This window comes from Salvelinus alpinus, chromosome 10 (assembly GCF_045679555.1).
Source record: "Salvelinus alpinus chromosome 10, SLU_Salpinus.1, whole genome shotgun sequence".
NCBI lineage: Eukaryota > Metazoa > Chordata > Actinopteri > Salmoniformes > Salmonidae > Salvelinus > Salvelinus alpinus.
Window position 1 is genome coordinate 52,448,457 of NC_092095.1, and position 22,261 is coordinate 52,470,717.

The following is a 22,261-nucleotide window of genomic DNA, read 5'->3' on the forward strand; positions in this document are numbered from 1 at the left end:
AAATATTTCTCAAAAGTACATAAACAACAGGACCTAGAAGGTTCTAGGGATTCATCCTGAAACTGCAACGTTAATGCTGCAATCTGAGATGTATTTCTTTAGACAAATGGCAGCCCCACTCTTGTTGTGGTATATTCTTCAAGAATCAATGGATTGAAATCTCCATTGAACAGATACCCGGATACCACATTATACCTTTAGGTTAGATTCTCTGTGCATACCAAAACACCTGTCAATATGCAAAATGATATACGGTAGCTGTTTTCTCGTCAGTATATTTGAGGTTAAGCCATTTGCGTTCATTTATAGCGAGAAGAAGCTGGCCGCCGTTTCACTCGTTTCTTTTTTAACAACATGGGCTCCTGACAAAAATATAATACGCTGTGTTAAAACAGCTCTCTCTCTCTCTCTCTCTCTCGCTCTCTCGCGCTCTCTCGCTCTCTCTCTCTCTCTCTCTCTCTCTCTCTCTCTCTCTCTCTCTCTCTCTCTCTCTCTCTCTCTCTCTCTCCCCCCCCCCCCCCTGTAGAGAGGTTGATATCTCACGGCACATTCCCCCAGACAGACTCATTGGGCCTTAAGCATGGGAGGAGAATGAACAAAGCTCTCAATAAATCAATGCGATACACAGGAATGGCAGTAGTCAAATTGCTTTGTAGTGTTGCATTACGCTGAAGTAGATGTACACTGAGTGTACAAAACAGTTCCATGACATAGACTGACCTCGCGAGTCAACATGGGCCAGCATCCCTGTGGAACACTTTCGACACCATGTAGAGTCCATGCCCCGATGAATTGAGGCTGTTCTGAGGGCAAAGGGGGTGCAACTCAATATTAGGAAGGTGTTCCTAATGTTTTGTACACTCAGTGTAAATTCAGCATGACAGCCTTGTTTTTGTTGTTTCTGGATATTCTTTGTTGAGAGACCGAGTGACAGATTGCTCCTTTCTCCATATCATTTCATATAAGTAATCTGGGACAGCTTTGTTGTTTGAATACCAGATTGGCCTTTTAAAGTATGATGATAATAATGTGCTACAGTGTGGACGTAGTGTGGACTCAGTGTGGGTAGATGACAAAAACACCTCTCGTCTCATTTTCTCCTCTCTTGTTTGTCTTGTTGTTGCTGTAGAAAGGGAATCAAGTGGACATGACGACAGGCGGCTGCGGAGGAGGTGTCCGGGCCGGCTCCAGAGACGTGTCCTTGGATTCCCTGAACAAGCTGAACAGCAGTGGGCTGGGGCTGTGCCCGGAGACAGAGCTAAGGCCCAGTAGCGGTGACTGCTCCTGTTCCGCAGGGGAGAGAGAAGAGGACTGCTGCAGCAGGGCTGACAACGAGCCCTCGTCGTCCAGCTACTACTCCAACAAGCCCGGGGCGGAGCGTGTGGGTTCTCTCAGCGATTCGCTTTACGACAGCTTCTCCTCATGCACCAGTCAAGGCTCCAACGACGTGTAGAGTAAGAAAGTGGAGGCCGGGGGTGATTCTGTTGGAGTCCTCTGCTACTCCCACCAACCGAAGCACTTAGGTCATAAGGAAGGAAGGGATGTCATAGGTGATGTCATAAGATAAGGACGTGAACCCAGACTGTACGGTATGCATGACCTCTGAGATGGACAATTAAAATATAGGCTACAACAGTACCACCGTTCAAGGTGTGGAAAGCAATATTAGAAATTGTCTTCTTGCATTATATATTTTTCCCCGAAGGGGGAATGTTTTTTTTAAATCATTGCACTGTAACAAATACTGTACAAAGTTTTTAAGGAATTCAACTTGAAGACACAACTAGAGTAAATACCACCAAATCCAAATCAAACCAATCAGTAATATTATCAGGAGCAACTGATGATGCCTAGTAGTGTGAAGCAATACCTTAAGAATCATAATATGTGCAAAAAACTATTACGGTTGTTGGATGTGGATATATGGTTTTCTCACTGATCATTATTTCTCAAATTATTTCTCTAATGTTTTACTGCCACAGTGTTGTATGCCATAATGGCAGACCTACACACCACAACTACCATCATGCAATACACTGCAACCCATACCATACAATCATAGCTCCTAAAGCCATTGGCTCAAACGTGTACGATTTCCAGACTGCTGTGGTATCTTGAAAGTTGCATGGTGAACTAAAATGTGACACACATGAGAACAAGAACAAATAATGTATTTTATTTTTGAAGTGCCGTGATTTATACTTTATATTAAGTGACCTAAATACATGCATATGCACATTTAATTGAACCACCAGTACTGTGGGATCTTAAAGAATAGTATCCTGCATATTGAATGTACTGGAGTCAGTTTCGACTTTGAGTTGTAGTACAGATGAGAAATACATGATCAATACATGATCAATCATTTCTACCAGCAAGTCAAAACTGTCAAGATGAACTTCAACTGCTGTGTAGTGGCTTAAAGGGATACTTCGGGATATTTGGCAATGAACCCCTTTCTCTTCTTCCCTAGTCAGATGAACTCATGGATGCCATTATTATGTCTCTGCATCCAGTATGAAGGAAGTTAGAGTTAGTTGTGTGAGCTAATGCTAACTAGTGTTAGCGCAATGACTGGAAGTATATGGTATCTACTAGCATGCTTGCAGTTACCTTAGACTTCCAGTCATTATGCTAACGCTATTTAGCAATGTCCTTCAAACTGCCCGTAGAGACATACAAATGGTATCCACGAATTAATCTGACTCTGGGAAGTAGAAAAAATCCTGAATTATCCCTTTAGGCAATCACCGTGCCATCACCATTGTACTTGGGTCACTCAGTATTTAATGTAAACATAGAACTGAACTAGTGTCAGAATGGTACTGATGAATCAGAAACTTCTGTGGGCTTCAATAACACATTTGCGGAGCAAGGTCTATGCTAGTAGCTCAGGGAAAATGCAACGCGTATACCTAGTTACCTTGAATATAAGGTTACAACTCATGGAAAATACATTTTTTCTTTTTTTTTTACGGAAAACAGACATTTTTTGAAAAGTAAAATCTTCATGAACTGCAAGATAACATAACTGTTGAAACTGTGTCTCTTGTAGCATCATAAAACACTCATTTTTTGTATATTTTGTTTGTGTGTTAAAAACTGCAATTAAATTAATATCAGAATGGAGCATTGCTGACTGGTATATGCAATTTAAAACATTTAATAATTGTGTAATGTTTGCCAATCATTCAAGCTGTATGTTTATTGATTGAGAACAGTTCAACTTTTCTTGATCGTTTCCTCGTTTTGTGACTTCCTGTAGGGTTTTGTCGATACAAAATTGTTTTTTTTTTGTCGAATAAAAGCTACTACTGCAACCTTTTATCACTTTATCCTATAACACATTTGACACGTAGTAGGAATACATCATCATGCCAAACGTGTGTAATTTGATTCTGGTGCTAATCAAAAACAGACTGTTTCATTGTTTGAACAATTTTCCATGAAACTGTTAATAATATGTAAGGAGAGTCTTGCTAAGACCATAATGTATTTTTTTCTAGCTGACGAGTATTTATATCCCACTTTTTGTACATGGAACTGTATAGTGGTGTTTAATTTTCCTACTTCACATCTTCTCTGCTTGATTGTTCCTTTGTAAGAGAACCTGTTACCAGCAGTGTTACTTTGGTAATTACGTGTGCAATTTTGGCTGTTACATTAGACTTTTAATGCTATATTTTATGTCATAATTTCCCAGACAAATAAAAAGAAATTATTTCCTATTTTAAATTTGGTGTTGTCAACTGTTGGAGGTTGACGTTTGTGTATGTGTGTGTGTGTGTGCGTGTGCGTGCGTGCAGTCATACACGTGTGCGTTCAGTATCATATACTGTAGTCAAATGTAAGGTACTATAGTCATAAGGAACAGTGAGATCTTCGCTGATCTTTGCCATTGCGCTCATCAATGTGTAACTGAAATATCTGTAAATAGGCTACAGCAGGGAATTGTTAAGAGGGAAGGTTTGAGCCAAGTCCTGCCTTCAAATGCTTGCGGTAAAGCTCATGTCATAGTCTTCAACTACAAAACGCGTTAAACGTATAGCCTGTGTTCACTGAGCTTCACTCTCTTTGACAGTGCTTATAAAGAAGGGGTATTTATAACAATTAGAGTCTCTTGATGGGTAATTATGTGACTATAAATACAAGTTATTAATTCAGCCACCCAAGAGTGACACCCAAACATTCTCTCTCCCTCTCTCTCCCATCTCTCTCTCTCTCTCTCTCTAACTGAAACATACAAGACCCATAACAGACACAGAAGATCCATAAGATCTCAACAAATGTATTTCATGAATAGTAGCCTTTCTAAATCTGGTTAAATGTGCATGGCTGCCAACGGTGCACTCCATGCCCAAAAGCCTATCCAAAGGTGACCATTTCATATTCGGAAGCAATTAAACAGTCACTGATCTGCGTGTGTAGGATATGAGTGATTGAAGAATTGCTTCCATACCACGATCTTTCGTCACGTGGTACGTTTTACGATTTATCCTCATCCAATTTCACTGGAATCCCGCAACGTAGTCTCTCGAACCGCAGAGCTCGCCCTCGTTCAGCGCTGCGCTTCACATTCCTCGCAGCAGAATGTGCTCTCACATATTGATGCCACGGATCCATCTAATGGTTTTGCTTTCGTTTTAAGTTCACCTGGTCTGATGTGTTCCTCTATAGTGTCATTTGGGAGAGGATGTTGCTTCTCATTTATGCAACTTTGCTTGGAATTTTCCTCAAAACAGGTATGCTAAACTTTGGAGACTGCGTAATCTTACATGTGTTGGCTTGCTGCGTTGTATTCTGATGCTGAGAGCATTTCCTCAAGTGATGTGTCAACGTTTCCAGGTATTCCAATCTAAGTCAAGTTTGGATTATGTTTAAATGATTTTGGGGAGCTTTTTTTGTCGGATGAAAACTATTAAATCGTTTTCAGAAGTCCAGTAGAGGTCTGGTAATGCCAACAGTGTCAAATCATCTCGTTAAATGCATTTATAACTGTCTTGGAATAAGAAATTGTGACACAGATTCTTGGATTTAACATTTTTTATGACACTTGCGCTCCAGCTAGAGAAAATGTCACCTTAGGTCATAATTGTGTCTGTAAAACTATTGCGCATATCACTTGTACAAAGACACATTTTCAAAATGTGATTTAGGCTACTATTTTACATATCTTTGCTTCAATTTAATGATATTGCTTAAAAATGTAAAATAATAGAGCGTGACATGCTGAAACATTGAACATTATTCCATATTTGGAGCGTCTTTCTGATCTTACAATTGCCCTAAATGGCATGCTATTAGGCTATTGAATATTCCCGATGAATTGCTACTAAACATGACTAGACACCATTACAGGTGAAGAATGTATTCACACAGTTTATAAAGCAGAGGGACATGTGTAGGCCACTCATTATCAATAGCTAATTAATAGCTCTCTAATTGACAACACAGATGCAATTCAACGTTTTATTTTACAGGTGTAGGCATTCCATCAAGCTCAAATGATAAGGAACTTGATTGATCAACAGTTGTCAGCTCAGGTGAATGTAATAAACTCAAGCACCATTTTTTAGTGGGTGTTAAAGGAGCTGATCTACCACTCCATGAACACCTCTGATGAATATTAATATCACTAAATATGCAGAGAATAACAACGCTGTCTCTCTTCAAATGACTGTGGAAGGAAAATACACCATGTAAGATAGATGACGGCAAATAAACTGATTTCTCAATCCACATGGGTAAATTATAGCAATGATTTGGTAATAACGCATACAAACGGTGGTAATGTAGTTGTTAAAAAAAGGTTCAGGTAAAATGACAATGACAATGATAATCTATGTCAATGGCATAGTCCGCATTGTCATTCCAACATACACCCACTGATCATATCATCAGAATGATGTGACTATCAGCCACTCAGAGCTTTTCCAGTCCATATTTCCAGTTCAACACATTGCACATGGCATATGAACAGTGTCGTGTAAGAACTTGATCTCACCAAAAATGCCTCTGGTGTAAATAACATACAAATGTCCTGTCCGTTCTGAGTTGGATGTGCTGCGTTTGGTTAACACGCTCACTCCTTAAACATCATCTTCGCTGTCAGCAGAAATTACTTCTAAATAACTTGAGGATGTTTTTACCTCAGTGAAAACTGTCTTGAGGAACAATATGAACAGTAGAGACAATATGTACATAACTTTATGCTTGCCTAAATGTTAATCATATTTAGTATCAATAGCCAGTGGTTTATAGAGGACAAATACATGACTGTCTAGGATGTGTTTAGGCACTTTATGAGACTATTGCTCGGTTGATGGATGGAGTTTTGAAGCATTTATCTGGTTTTAAAGTAATTACGCTCTGATTTTTGTTTTGGATTATTTTCAATTGAATTTGTACTTGATGGCGCTGTCAGACTGGGAGATGAATGACTGTCGCCATTTCAATAATTAGAACACAGTACTACCGTCACGGAGAACAAATGACCTGAAACTGTGGCGCTAGAGAACATTTTGAATTATTGTTTATCATTGCACAGTCATGCTTGTTTCTGCTAAACCCCCATTTGTAAACCCTGAATCCGATTGTGCTATCCATCCGGTATCCTCGATTAAATTCTCTAGATTTCTCTTCCCTGTGAAACAACGTTGCATGAATAGCCAACCATCTGTCATTCTTAGTTCATCTCAATTTCCATGTAATTCCAATGAGTCAAGTTAGAATGAATTTATCTCATTTGAAGTCAGTGCTGGAGCAACAGCTTCATTGAGTGTGTGGATAAAACACTTTGTCTGAAACACTCTGGCTTGATTGTTTGGACCTGTACTAGGCAGAATGGCAATTATTATTTTAGTGGGTAAAGTTGAGTGGCTTTTTTCCCTGCACAGATACAGTATGCCCAGCTTCCACACACAATTATGTCCTACGGCTCTATATCAAGTTCAGTTGGCAAGTAAATGAGAGTATGGATTTATATTGTTGAAACATATTTGTTCATTATTTTCAGTCAAAATCCCTTTATCCTGACTCCAGATCTGTTTGTGCACTAAACAACTCCCCTCTGCTGTGTTTCTTTGTTGTCATGACAAACGTGTATGTAGTCAGAGAAGTATGTGTTTGTGTGACTCATCAGTGCTTTCTGTGGTGCGGTACAGAAATGTCATCATATTAGCTCAAAGTCCTATTGTCTGATATTTGTAACATGTCCGCATGTGTAAGGATATGCGTCAACATCGTCTCTCCCACATTAAATGCTCTTTGAGATAATCTTCACATTTGTTATTCATCAAGGAGATCCAGTCTTGCAAATAGGGACCAAGTTGACTTTCAAAATGCCAGCAAAGAGACTTTTTCATTTCAAAGATGCATTTGTCTCTCCTCGAGGATACAGTTCCTGATCTGTGGTAATGGCAATAGATCACGAACACACTTATTCTTGATTAGCTGGGAGGAAAACACGGGGGGCTGAAAGGCTCCAGATGAACAAGGGATAATACTTGAACAAAGAATTAGCCTGTAGTCTCTCTTGACCAACATTCATAGACTAATGAGATATTATATGCCAGATACTGGTGAACTGTTCTTGTGGACTTTTTTTTAAACCCTTGTGGTTCTTCCTGTCTCTCTCTTGTACAGGTTATGCTCTCCAGATCCAGTGTTACCAGTGTGAGGAGGTGAAAAACAATGAATGCTCCACGCCGGAGTTCATTGTCAACTGCACGGTCAACGTGCAGGACATGTGTCAGAAAGAGGTACTGGTGAAGAAGGATGGTAAGAAAACAGCGTCTCCTGAGCAGTCCCACTCCTTTCATCGTTTGTTCTGTATTGGATAGAGATAGTGGGAGAGTAGTCCCTTCTCGCTGATGCTGTATCTCCGCCACAGCAGAGCGTGAGCTTCAGTCTGACGAGAGAGACCAGTGAGAGAGAGACAGGAAGGTTGGGGGATCTGTTTTGTGTCAGAAGGGTGTGGGCCGGATTCGAACCCACGCCGACACAATATAAACGTGATCTGCAGCTAGACCACCCCAGGCCACACTGCCTTCTCTGACACCTACCTTGCCATGCAAAACCAAGCCACACCGGACTGTGACACTTTTAACATGTGACCTAAAATAAGGTATATTTCCCTCTTTCCTGTACTTCCTCTCTATCTCTGAATTCAGTGGAACTGATCTATAGGGTCTCCTTGTAACGTCAACAAATGAGATCATAAACTAGGCCTATATGTATGCCCACAACATCAATTGGGACCTATCAAAGAATCTCCATAGATGAAGAGGCTATTACCATAGTTAATTCATGGTTTATGGCTCATATTATTTTAATGGGATTATCCCAAAGGGTGGTTAACCCCTTGGTTGCTGGTTGCTGTACTCAGTTGATCCATGCAATATTTTTTATTATAAACTAGGTGGTTCGAGCCCTGAATGCTGATTGGCTGACAGCCGTGGTATTTCAGACATGTATTTGTACTAATTACATTGGTAACCAGTTTATAATAGCAACAAGACACCTCAGGGGTTTGTGGTATATGGCCAATATACCACAATTAAAGGCTGTATCCAGGCACTCTGCGTTGCGTCGTGCTTAAGAACAGCCATTAGCAGTGGTATATTGCCCATACACCACACCCCTTCGTGCCTTATTGCTTAACCCTCCTGCTGTGTTCCAGTCATATTGGACTGATTTACAAGTTTTCTCTCTGAAAAACGTAGTTGATTTAATCTGATTGTCATAAGGTTCCATGACTTTGTCCACACAGGGCATCTGAACACACAAAATACATTTGGATGATTTTCATCAAATGTGGGGTGTTTTATTTAACTTTTGTACATCTGTGGAGTTCCTGGTCAAAAATGACCAGTAATTAGAAATTAATGGGTGAGAATACAATTAGTGTATAAAATTGAGTTCAGGCACATGCCCATTCATCAGATGGACACACTTCCTCTCCCAGACCCCCACATGCAAGTGTGTTTGAGCATACACATACCTCACTCCCCTTCTTGGCTCCCATGGCAACCCCCACGGGAACCTTTCCCCAATAGAATATTTCCCCCATGGGAACCACACCTGTTAGCATTCTCACAAACAATCGCAACATTGTTTCAATAATATATAGAACTTTTCTCAGGCTCTGGTATATAAATCTTTTTTGAGGCCTTGCTCACAATTCATTCTGTGGCAGCACAATGACCAAACGATATACTGTATGTGAGGCTGTTGATCATATCTTTGATCATAACACTGGTGAAGAGGAGAGTCCTTGATCAACTTTGACACAAAGTAGTCTTTGATAAATAGCACAATATGTTTCATCTGAGTATTTGTTGTAGTCAAAATAATCCATACATTATGCTTTTTTTTAAACTCAAAAACGAGTTGTATGAGCTCAGGTCAACGAGGCCTACAGGCCATAAATAGCAAATAGAAGTTCAAAACTTGTAATGTTCACAAGAACTTAAGTTGATAAAAAGATCTAACACAACATTAGGTGATAATATATGTATTATTATGGATTTATAATCAGCTATAATGTGGGCGGTCATTTTGGACCCGGAACACAGAATTCATTAACATGAAACGGACACAACAAGAGGGTTAATGAGAGAACGCCCTTCAAATACACTAGGCCTATTGATCCTACCACATCCAATGTTATGTACAGTTTGTCACTTGTGATCAAATGTATGCTTCCAATTACAAGAGTATACAAAAAAAATGTACCAAGACCGCCATAGCAAGATTGTACTTAGCGAGTGTTTTATGCCCAAATTATGTCTCTGAATATGATGGTTGACAAGATGCATCACTCAAAGGCAATAATCTACGGCAATAATGTCATGAACAAATGTACACTATGTGTAATGTTGTGTAATGGTTTGAATAACCTTGAGATAAGGATTCACTTTTGTGTGAAATGCACATGCTTACAGTATATTCACAAATCTTTTCCAGCCTCTGCACTCTTTAGAAAGGTCTTCTGAGTCATTTGATTCAAATGCAATGTTGGCAAAGGGATTCTTATGTGCTCCTGTAAGCAGATAAACAGAAAATTCATGTAAACTTTTATTCTAACATGAAACCTTCTAGCAATGTTGGTAATGAATGTGTTCCTTAATTTGAAAATGTCATATAATGTCAGCCTGAGACCAGGAGCCTAACTAATTATCTTTAAATGCAGCAACCGCAATTTATCACAAATAATGAATTTGCGAATTACCACAACGTTATCGGCGGAAAGAAGCACTTGCATAATGTGTTTATGATATGTGAAGACATCTGTAACGTAATCCTCAGGGAAAGTTGGCTTTTGCACGTGAATTGGTGCCAGCTTGGTCTCTACCCATTCCTCCCCCAACAAAGGTTTGGGGACTTGGTTTGTTTGACTGTCAGTTCTAAATGTGCATAGTGATGAAGTATGGAACAAAGCAGAGGGTTGATTATGCTGAAGTTGCATTGTTAGTTCTGTCAAACTTAATAGCAGTAATCAGGGGCTGATGCAGACCGAAATGGTCTACTTTTGTCTTGAAGGCTTGTCTGACATCTTTGAGACAAAACAAGAATATTGTATTGCATTTACAAATTTACACTTTGTCTGACAGCTCATCTGTTATTATTTCAAGAGAAAGACGAGTAAATTAGAGCAGCAAAGTTTTTATGTAACTTTTAACGTGACTAGCAGTTCTCTTCCCCCCCCCTATCATCGACCTCTTTCATCTATTTCCTCTCTACTCTTTTATTTGAACTTTTCGTAACACTTCACCTAACGTCGACAGGTATAACGCATTATGCCACAGTTATAATGCAACGTAAGACTTGTCGTAAGCACTTATGAACCCCTTCTCATAATAACAGCTCGTTGCAGTCTGTTGACAAATTTCAGCAGAGAACACATGATAAACCTTGTATTAAGATATTATAAGCGTCCATATATGCTTATAACAAGTACTGATGCTTATAGATTCAGTGGAGCTTGAGTGGCATCTCCAGGGTCACCTTGGATTTGTTTTTGTCCAAAAGCGCAATGTCTATTTCCGAGGAAGGAGTAGGGAGAAATGGGAGTAGAGTCCCTGCAAGGTGTTCATTCATCAGGCAGGGAGACGCAGGCTTTCTTACCACCTCTTATGGTAAGACTAATGGCACGACAACATTTCCATGAAATCAAAACACTCTTATTCATGTGCATTCTCTCGCCACCATATAAATCAAAGCATAGTTCTGTTGCAATTGTTCCATAGTTTGAGAGCATTATATTCTATGTCGAGATGACATTCTCAAATGTTTTCTTTTTTATCACGGCTCTACAAAGGTTCTAGGCACTTAGAGGATCACCTCGCAGTAATATGACCCACTCCAGTATCGATCAGGATAAAGTTCTGTTCAATTGCAAATAGCACTGAATTACAATATACTGTATGTCTCAAGAATTTCTCACTTGGCTAAGCTCCTAAGGCAAATATGTTCAAATCACCACATTTTCTTGATGTGTAATTGTTGTTCCTGTTTATTTGTGAAAAAAGGTAGATTAGATATTGCTTTGTCTGATTTTCACAGATATTTGCTTTACGTACAAGAACATCCACTGTAAAAGGGTGAGAGACATGGCATAGGCCAGGCATAACATAAAACAGACACACATTCATGGGGGGGAAAAAAAGTGCTTGTGCTACATCAGTTTGCTATGAGACTTGGCTCAGTTTCACCAACGGTGTCACTACCACATATACCTTGACCTGGACATCCTGTATAGCTTTACTCCTGACCACTTCTCTCTCTCCTTCTTCAGGCATATTTTACCGCAAGTCCTGCGCCTCGTCTGGGGCATGCCTCATATCCTCATCAGGCTACCAGCAGTTCTGCACTGGAAGGATCAACTCTGTGTGCATCTCCTGCTGTAACACACCGCTCTGCAATGGGCCCCGGAAGAAGAACCGCCCGGTCCCGTCGGCCGCGACCTCTTCATTTTCCTCCCTTCTTTTTCTTCTGGTCTCCCTCACGCTGGTCTCTCTTTCTCTGACATAGACCTAGAGGCGTCCATTTGTCCCCTCCTCTACTCGAAGATAACACTAGAGTATTATGAGAGTACATATAGGCTACAGTACATAACCGTACGTAGTGTATTGGCTACATCAAGACTCTAGTGTCGTCTTTGGAGAGGAATCCTATACATAAGAGACTATCACAGGAGGTGGGTGGTAACTTAATTGGGGAGAACGGGCTCGTGGTAATGACTGGATCAGAATGAGTATCAAAGACATCAAGCACATGGTTTCCAGGTGTTTGATGGCATTCCATTTGCTCAATTCCAGCCATTATTATGAGCCGTTCTCCCCTCAGCAGCCTCCTGTGGACTCTACAGCGTCGTCTTTGGATCAGATACTCAAGAGCTTAAGACTCTTCGGAAGGATCCCCTTTTATAATCCTGGTGTTTTGAGTTTTTGAGAACTGAATGCTTGCCATTGCCTCCTTCTTCTTCGTCCCTCCCTTGCCCTCCAATCACCCTTTGCTTACTCCGTAGGGTCCCTATTGGGGGCAATGGGCACTGACCTCATCAACGTCGGTGTTCTCTTGTTTATAGGAAGATCGAACGCTTCAGATCAATACTCCTGATGATTAGGAGTCAGACGTGATCATAGTCAGTGAGTACTCAGCAGCCGTTTAGCTGTGAGAATTGTGTTAACTCATTATGGATCTGAGTGTAGAGATGGCACTGACAGTTGAGGACATTGAGCAGTGAGTTGTAGGGATTTTGGAGATATACTTAGATGTCTGCATCATTTACTACTTGTACAAGTTCTTGTTACAGTAAGTACTAACTGCAGGATCTCATGTCTTATATCATTTGTAAGTACAGATGTGTGATCTTAATTTGACCAGTTTCTCACAGCAGGAACATATTCCTACAGCAACAAATCCTACAGAAATGTGAATTATTGTGGGTTATAATTAATGGACATTTTCATAGGGGTTGATCAATTTTTTGTTTGGGCAAACCAACATTTTAAAGTGGAAAATACAACTTTAGAAGCCTTTAAAAACCTTGAATACACTACAAGTTTGCTTTTCCTGCTGTGCAGAAAATTCCCTGCCAAAACAGGGTGATCAAATTAAGATCCTACATCTGTATATACACAATTAATTTCTTGGACTTCAAATATTGCTGAAAGACACAAGGGATTTGTTTATAAACGTTATATAAATTGACATACACTACTGTTCAAAAGTTTGGAGTCACTTAGACACTTAGAAATGCCCTTGTTTTTTAAAGAAAAGCAAATTTTTCGTCCATTAAAATAACATTAAATTGATCAGAAATACAGTGTAGACATTGTTAATGTTTAAATGACTATTGTAGCTGGAAACGGCAGATTTTTTACGGAATATCTACATAGGCGTGCAGAGGCCCAATATCAGCAACCATCACTCCTGTGTTCCAATGGCACATTGTGTTAGCTAATCCGAGTTTATCATTTTAAAAGGCTAATTGATCATTAGAAAACCTTTTTGCAATTATGTTAGCACAGCTGAAAACTGTTGTGCTGATTAAATAAGCAATTAAACTGGCCTTCTTTAGACTAGTTGAGTATCTGGAGCATCAGCATTTGTGGGTTCGATTACAGGCTTAAAATGGCCAGAAACAAAGACTTTTCTTCTTACATTTACATTTTACATTTTAGTCATTTAGCAGACGCTCTTATCCAGAGCGACTTACAGTAGAGTGCATACATTTTATTACATTTTTACATACTGAGACAAGGATATCCCTACCGGCCAAACCCTCCCTACCGGCCAAACCCTCCCTAACCCGGACGACGCTATGCCAATTGTGCGTCGCCCCACGGATCTCCCGGTTGCGGCCGGCTGCGACAGAGCCTGGGCGCGAACCCAGCCCAGCCTGGGCGCGAACCCAGAGACTCTGGTGGCGCAGCTAGCACTGCGATGCAGTGCCCTAGACCACTGCGCCACCCGGGAGTTAGTAAACTCGTCAGTCTACTTTTGATCTGAGAAATTAAGGCTATTCCATGCGAGAAATTGCCAAGAAACTGAAGATCTCGTACAACGCTGTGTACTACTCACAGAACAGAACAGAGCAAACTGGGTCTACCCGGAATAGAAAGAGGAGTGGGAGGCCCCGGTGTAAAACTGAGCAAGAGGACAAATACATTAGAGTGTCTAGTTTGAGAACACAAGTCCTCAACTGGCAGCTTTATAAAATAGTACCCGCAAAACACCAGTCTCAACGTCAACAGTGAAGAGGCGACTCCGGGATGCTGGCCTTCTAGGCAGAGTTGCAAAGAAAAAGCCATATCTCAGAATGGCCAGTAAAAAGAAAAGATTAAGATGGGCAAAAGAACACAGACACTGGACAGAGGAACTCTGCCTAGAAGGCCAGCATCCCAGAGCAGCTTTCATTTCTTAGAACAAGAATAGACTGACGAGTTTAAGAAGAAAGTTCTTTGTTTCTGCCCATTTTAAGCCTGTAATTGAACCCACAAATGCTGATGCTCCAGATACTCAGCTAGTCTAAAGAAGGCCAGTTTAATTGCTTCTTTAATCAGAACAACAGTTTTCAGCTGTGCTAACATAATTGCAAAAGAGTTTTCTAATGATCAATTAGCCTTTTAAAATGATAAACTCAGATTAGCTAACACAATGTGCCATTGGAACACAGGAGTGAAGGTTGCTGATAATGGGCCTCTGTACGCCTATGTAGATAATCCGTAGAAAAAATCTTCTGTTTCCAGCTACAATAGTCATTTACAACATTAACAATGTCTACACTGTATTTCTGATCAATTTGATGTATATTAATGGTTAAAAAATGTTTGGGGTCACACATTTCTAAGTGACCCCAAACTTTTGAACGGTAGTGTATTCAATAACCTATTATTAGCTGTAGTCATTTACAGGATGATAATAATAATCTGTATCAACATCCAGTTTCAACTTTAAAAACTTTTTTAGGTGTCATTCTTCAAGTATATTCAGCTTTTTAGTTGTAGATCTTATGCAGTTCCATTATTAGTAACTGATTCACAAGTTCACATTAAGGACATTTCAATGCAGGGATGCATATTATACAATTTTCTGTACAGACATGAGATATGTGGCTGTCATTGCGGGAAGGTCAGATATAAGTATTGGTTATTGTAGCTACCAGCAGAAACTGCTTAGAGGAGCTTTTTAGTGTAGTTGCTCATCTGGAACTATTGATGATGTTAGTATAATGCTCATTTAGCAGCATACGTCCTTTGCAACACATTGACTCACGGAATGCTCGCCGCGTACGGTGTGTTGTGGAATGGATCACGTAGCTATAAGTGGAGAGGCATAGTTGATGGATACATTTACTCAACAATGCATCATGTACAAATATTGCTCATACTTTTATGTCTTACTGAAATCCTATTCTCTCTCTTTCTATTGATGTTTCCCATCTGATGGATTGTCACTTGAAAGTACCAGAGAGCGGACAAACACAACGACAATATTTTGGATTGTATAAAATGATCCACATGAACCATTGGAGTGAGTGACTGGTCGAAATGTTTATATTGACCCCTAAAACTGACGTCACTCACGTATTTCAGAGTGTATATGACTACTGAATGTTGAAGTGACAATGTGGAGTTAATTTGACAAAAGAGTACAGACAACAGTGCAGTAGGAAATACATGACGGGGTGTATATTTATGTTGGCTAGTGTTTCTTTCTTGGTTCTTGTGCCATGGGCTTTTGCCAGTCATAGTCAGTATTAGCTTAACAGTAGCTTTACAGTCATCTACTTTGTCTTTCTTTTCAGCTGATTCTATAGTCAATTGATGAATTATTTATTCTGCTGAAAAGGCAGCACAGAGACTAAAGGGAAGACCATTCTTTTTGAAATACAACATTTATGAAATGTAAATAGATTTCAGAAACATATATAATAACTTACTCTCATTATTCCAGTACAATTGTATTTTATTTATTCATTGGCCATTATAATTATTGAAAGGCTTTGTAAAGAGGATAATGTAAGAAGTATGTCATAATTAATCCTTCAAATTAAAAGATAGTGGTTAAATTAAACGACAATGACACAGCTTTTTTTCTCCTTCTGATTTGATGTTTATCTTGAACGTGTAAGGCATTGAACTAACAGGTAGACATGTTTAACAGAATTGGGGTATTATGGGTAATTTTTTTGATGGTCTCCCTTAATTGGTCTTCTGTGAAGAGTGATTGTATATTCTGCCCATGTGAAATGCAAATAAAGAGTTGTGACCAAAACATTGATTCTGAAACAGCAGACTCGATATTCTGTTTTCAATATGTAATAGACAAATACAATATTTATAATAACATTTTTGATTTGATTCTTTTTTTTTTTTCAAAAGGCAGTTTAAGTTGAATGACCTCGGGAGTCTTAAAATGCCAACCTCCTTTGTTGGGGAGTTAAGGCTTGTCTGTAAATGAGACATGGGCCTAGTTAGGTCAGCCTCACACTGGGAGAGAGAGATGGAGGAAGAGAGAGAGGGAGAGAGGGATGCCCGACACAGCCGTGCACCACGTTTAAATGAGAGACACAGGGAGACGGAGGCTGTGAAATATCCTGTCTCGGAGCCTAGCTTGAAATTTCAGTGACCTCCAGCGGCTAGGGCTTTTCTTATTATTCACCACCAGATACAGTACGTACTATGTGGACCTTGCTCAATTTATTGCACCGTCTGGAAAACGGATAACACAGGGAGATGTCCCTGCATTTCATATTTCTGTAACTTCCACACAGCTAGATGTAGGCTAGGGCAGAATGGAAAACATTGAAGTGGTTTCATCGATTAACGTTGACATCTACAGTTGAAGTCGGACGTTTACATGCACCTTAGCCAAATACATTTAAACTCAGTTTTTCACAATGCCTGACATTTAATCCTAGTAAAAATTCCCTGTTTTAGGTCAGTTAGGATCACCACTTTATTTTAAGAATGTGAAATGACAGAATAATAGTAGAGAGAATGATTTATTTCAGCTTTTATTTCTTTCATCACATTCCCACTGGGTCAGAAGTTTACATACACTCCATTAGTATTTGGTAGCATTGCCTTTAAATTGTTTAACTTGGGTCAAACGTTTCGGATAGCCTTCGACAAGCTTCCCTCAATAAGTTGGGTGAATTTTGGCCCATTCCTCCTGACAGCTGGTGTAACTGAGTTAGGTTTCTAGGCCTCCTTGCTCGCACACGCTTTTTCAGTTCTGCCCACAAATTTTCTATAGGATTGAGGTCAGGGCTTTGTGATGGCCACTCCAATACCTTGACTTTGTTGTCCTTAAGCCATTTTGCCACAACTTTGTAAGTATGCTTGGGGTCATTGTCCATTTGGAAGACCAATTTACGACCAAGCGTTAACTTCCTGACTGATGTCTTGAGATGTTGCTTCATAATATCTACATAATTTCCCCATGATGTCAAGCAAAGAGGCACTGAGTTTGAAGGTAGGCCTTCATACATCCACAGGTACACCTCCAATTGACTCAAATGATGTCAATTAGCCTATCAGAAGCTTCTAAAGTCATGACATCATTTTCTGGAAGCTGTTTAAAGGCACAGTCAACTTAGTGTATGTAAACTTCTGACCCACTGGAATTGTGATACAGTGAATTATAAGTGAAATAATCTGTCTGTAAACAATTGTTGGAAAAATTACTTGTGTCATGCACAAAGTAGATGTCCTAACCGACATGCCAAAACTATAGTTTGTTAACAAGAAATGTGTGGAGTGGTTGAAAAATGAGTTTTAATGACTCCAACCTAAGTGTATGTAAACTTCCGACTTCAACTGTAAGTGGACAAAGCACCCACCCACGCACCTGTTTCATTATAATTCTGCCGCTCCCAATTTGCAATGACCACCAACTGTTGTAATTCCATTACTACAGACAATACTAATGCAATAGACCTTCATTTGAGATTTTTTCTCTCAAAGATTACATTATTAGGTTTCTCTAATGACAACTATAACTACAACTTGTTTTGGAATATGACGACCCATTCGTGACCACTACTAACCAGGTCTTCAGAACATTGTCACTGTTTCGCCTTGTACAAACTAGTATTACCATTATAATGTCTTTCCATTTAATAATAATAATGATTCATTTAATTTGTAATGCACATTTCTCACACCCAAGATGCTACATTCTCCTCCACAGTAGGCGAGGGACTAAATTAATTGTACCGTATAATGCTACTTTCTACCGTCCACTTTGCGTACCACACTATCATACACGTTACATTGTCACCACCTTCAATTATCATGCTACGAAAAGCAATAAGGAGTTGGTGCAGAGGCCAATTATAACCAAGCTGCTTCTTGCCATTCATTCATGCATACACGTGGAAGTACACGTTTCACTGCAGTCAGTCATGAACAAGCAGGTGCTAACAAGCACAGCGATCATTTGCTTCAGGCAGGAAAGAAAGTAGAGGAGGGTGCAGTATGTGGGTTTCTCTATGGTATAAGAAACTATCGATTCGACCTTTGACGGTGATACAGCTCAAATCCGTGTGTTAGAGAGATCAGCTGTGTCAGGGTCGTCCCCTGTCTTCTTGGTGTGTGCGGTGACAAACAACCCAGTGCTGTCACAATGTAGGCAGTGGGCAAGTCTTACGCAATAGTCTTTCCTTTACATAGCACTGTTTTGCCATTTAGAGGCAACACAGACGGATGTGGCTCTAAGCAATAGAGTGATATTCTATCAGATGAATTCAAATATACCTTGATGGTGCATTTCAACACATTGCAAGTGCAGCATTTGTTTAAAAAAAATGGAGCCTTTAGCTTACTCCCACTACGCATCTGTCTGGGGAGAGAGGGCCAGACTGGCTCCTCATACAAAAGAGGAGAATGAAGTATAGTTGACATAAATGTTATAACAAGGCTGGTGGAAAATGTCAGCGAAATAAGTATTTTTGGTCAACAGTCAGCAGATAGTCTGACGTGTCCTCTGCGAGCATGATTGGGCTTCTCCTGGAGTTAGCAATACCTCTGTGTGCGCGTTTCTAATATCATAGACAAAAGCCCAGACTGCCCACTTTAGAGATAGTCACCGCTGGTTTTCATTCTGACCTGATAAAGGCTGGCAAAGAAAATAAGAGATCACACTTTAAAACTCATTAATAAAAACACCTAGAGAGCGGTATGAATACAAAGCGGCCATGATTGAAAACCTCCTTTCTAATGCTACTCTACACTGTTTCTCACAATGAATCTTGCTGCTTATTTCAGGGGTCTTGGAGGGGAATTACACTAGAACACATTGAAGATGCGATTGTTATGGCTTCTCAACAAATAAACTTTTCGGAAAATAGTTTTAGGCGTTAAACAAGATAACATGCACTTCAGAAGGGGCCGATTCTACGTGTCTCTCTAAGGCTGAATTTAGATTTTTGTTGTTGTTGTAATTGGCATATTGTCCAATCAGTCAGCTCTGAAAAATTAGTTAAATGAATGGGCTAATGTGACTGATCAAAATACCGATTAGTGGGAAAAAATATACAAATTGGACTGCCTGTGTAAATGCAGCCAAAATGCTGATATCACCAGGCCTAAAAGCCCCTTCAGTGAGACATAAAGCCCCATGGTTCATTTACAAGCTCTGGCAAGGGCAATGGTGCCCCAACGTATAGTCATTCCCACAGAGATATACAATCAATGCATGGAAGGCTCCAGGTGTATCAGCAAACACCTGGCACGTGTTCCCAACAAAAACCTAGCAACATATAGTCTTCGCTTCCTGCGAGGTGTACTGGGCCTTGAGGTCTCTGTTTCTACCCGGTACGTTCGACTAGCATTAATGCCTCATTAAACTCATGAGCTTTTAGATGATGTGCTTGGGAGGGGGGGGGGGGTGGATGAGGAGATGTCTTTCGCCGCCACCATTTTGTTGTTGTTATCTACTCTCCTTTAGGAATACGATGGTAACGACGAGCGTCCACTCTCACTCACATCAACGGTCATCCATGTCTGAAGTGAGGCTTACATGCTTTCCATTTGATTGCGCAATGATGGACCAACAGTACATTTACAGTGTTAATAAGTCCCAGTTGTAATATTTCTAGTAAACACACACAAAAATCATAGGAGGAAGGACGTGTGAGTCGGAAAGCAAGAATGTACTCTTCGTACAGTACATGAAGATTAAGCCTCAGCCGGTGGGATAAAAGCATGCAGTTAGATGCACAAGATCACAGAGAAACCACAGTGCTGAACACAGGCAAAGCGGACGCTCCTGTACCTTCTCGACAGGATCATTAAAGCAACGGCAACTGCACCCTGCAGCAGAAAAAGTGTTGGCGACAGACAGCGCTATTAAGCAGAGAGGCTGTGTGGAAAAGGAGAGAGCCAAAGGATTGAGATAGTATGATAAGAGGGGGTACTAACTGCAGACTACAGACCTCCTGGGTTTAAGAAACAGCAAAAAGACAGCAAAGAGAAGATTATTAGAAATAATAGGGCTACCTCTGCTTCGGCCCTAATGATGTTTGTGCAAACATAGTCATATTAGGGGGTGCTGGTTGAAACACTCTAGTTGATGAGGGACTTAAACTCATGTTTGATTTGTTTACTTTGTGTTAGCCAGGATGGCAAAAGTATTCATATTTTGGGAAGGATCGTGTACAAGGTAGTTATTATGTTTTTGGGGTGGGGTAGAGGAGGTGGGTCCAAAACCACAGGGACATCATAATCACCCGACTTCTAATACTGACTTGATAGGATTATTTTGGAGCCAGAGTTTCAATGTGATTGATCCGAGTTATCATTTCACGTGTGTTAATTGGCATGTTTAAACCATTCATACAGTACATATCAATACATGTTTTATGGGGGGGGGGGGGGGGGGGGTTTGGTACCAGGCTTCAGCAGCAGACTTAGAAAATAAAATGGCATCACAAATACATGCTGTTGCATACATGCACAGTCAGGGCAATGCACAGAACTTTTGGGGGGCAGGTGCTCAAACAAAAAGGACAACTAAAAAGAAAAATTCGTAACCGCGGTCACCAACTCGTTGAGGAGTTATGTCTTTGATGATTTAGTTACATAAAAGCAAAACATGACCACATCTTAATGGCTAATAAAATAACACATATTTATTGAACATTTAACGACGGCTTGCGGGCAGTGTGTTCAGAGCCACAACGACTAAGCTGTATATATATATTTTTTTTTTGCCAAAACAAAAGGACACTTTAGAGACTGGAACGGCAAAGAAAATGAGCATGTGCTCTACGCAGGTAGAGACCTATAGGAGCATGGGCCTGCATGTGGTGTACATTTACCACGGAAAAACAGGCATGCATTATACACGATAGTGTCTTTGCCTCGATTGCTTTGTGTCTCAGACATCCTGAGTTATGTCTAAACGTTCCAAGTTATGAGTGTCAACTATACAGCCAGGCTGATCAAAACCAGCTAATTGACGAAAGTAAATGTTCGTTTCGCTCCCACTCTAAAGTGATCTGATGGGAAATAAAAAGTGTCTCAACTTTTCTTTTTCTCAAGGGAGCTAATAAAGAAAACGAAACTTAATAACAAATCTGTTTTGATTGATTCCTCTGTGTTGTTAGGGATGGGAGCAAGAGAGGATCTATATCATTAGGCAATGGGAAAACATTAACAAGCTTTGGGGCCTACACTAAATACATCAAGCCACCAGAAGAAGCCAGAAGATAAAAGAGACTGTATTAATCACAATAATGTCGGTCGAGAGAACCCTTGGTGCAATGTCCTGTCGTTTTACACTGATTAAAATAGAAGCCGGCACTTGGAATCCAATAGTAATGCTTTATAGATGGAGACATGCAGTGATGGAAATGGATGTCTTGTAAAGTTAATCTAGTGTTCGTCCCAAATGGCACTATATTACCAATCTAGTGCAAAACTTTACACAAGAGCCCATAGAGAATAGGGTGTAATTTGTGGCTCGCATTAATCTAGTCCAGTCATTTATCTCCTAAAGTAAGATGCGATGTCTCAAAAGTTTTTTACAACTTTGGGATAATCATAAACAGATTCCCACTTTTTCAGAGTAAAACATTTAACTGTCCCAGGATTCAGAATTGATAGACCCCTGACTATAGACCGAAATAACACATTTGATTAGATAACAATAATAAAAAAAGACATTTTACTGATGTAATTTCTTGTTTTTCATTAGTGTAACATGTACAGTACTAGTCAAAATATATTTGAGATTCTTCAGAGTA

At 40.0% G+C, this 22,261-nt stretch overlaps 2 protein-coding genes across 7 annotated transcripts in view; both read left to right on the plus strand.

Moving 5' to 3' along the window:
- The window catches only part of LOC139532230 (nck-associated protein 5-like), a 160,826-nt gene extending 157,091 nt beyond the window's left edge, over window positions 1-3,735 (plus strand). For all 6 annotated transcript variants that reach the window (XM_071329592.1, XM_071329594.1, XM_071329595.1 and 3 more), the window contains one exon: window positions 1,130-3,735. In XM_071329592.1, the coding sequence (XP_071185693.1) occupies window positions 1,130-1,453 (324 nt within the window). In that variant the 3' untranslated portion in view covers window positions 1,454-3,735. The remainder of the gene's footprint in view (window positions 1-1,129) is intronic.
- A 392-nt stretch (window positions 3,736-4,127) lies between these two features.
- LOC139532231 (ly6/PLAUR domain-containing protein 1-like) lies at window positions 4,128-13,469 on the plus strand. The gene is made up of 3 exons (XM_071329600.1): window positions 4,128-4,742; window positions 7,645-7,779; window positions 11,798-13,469. The coding sequence occupies exons 1-3, from the start codon at window positions 4,694-4,696 to the stop codon at window positions 12,031-12,033; spliced, it is 420 nt and encodes a 139-aa protein (XP_071185701.1). The 5' UTR covers window positions 4,128-4,693; the 3' UTR covers window positions 12,034-13,469.
- The last annotated feature ends 8,792 nt before the right edge of the window (window positions 13,470-22,261 follow it).

Bases quoted from the DNA above. Each gene is read 5' to 3' on its own strand.
- LOC139532231 (XM_071329600.1), top strand. From the start codon at position 4,694: ATGTTGCTTCTCATTTATGCAACTTTGCTTGGAATTTTCCTCAAAACA. The intron at 4,743-7,644 runs GTATGCTAAACT...TCTCTTGTACAG, and splicing joins TGGAATTTTCCTCAAAACAG to GTTATGCTCTCCAGATCCAG. The intron at 7,780-11,797 runs GTAAGAAAACAG...CTCCTTCTTCAG, and splicing joins GGTACTGGTGAAGAAGGATG to GCATATTTTACCGCAAGTCC.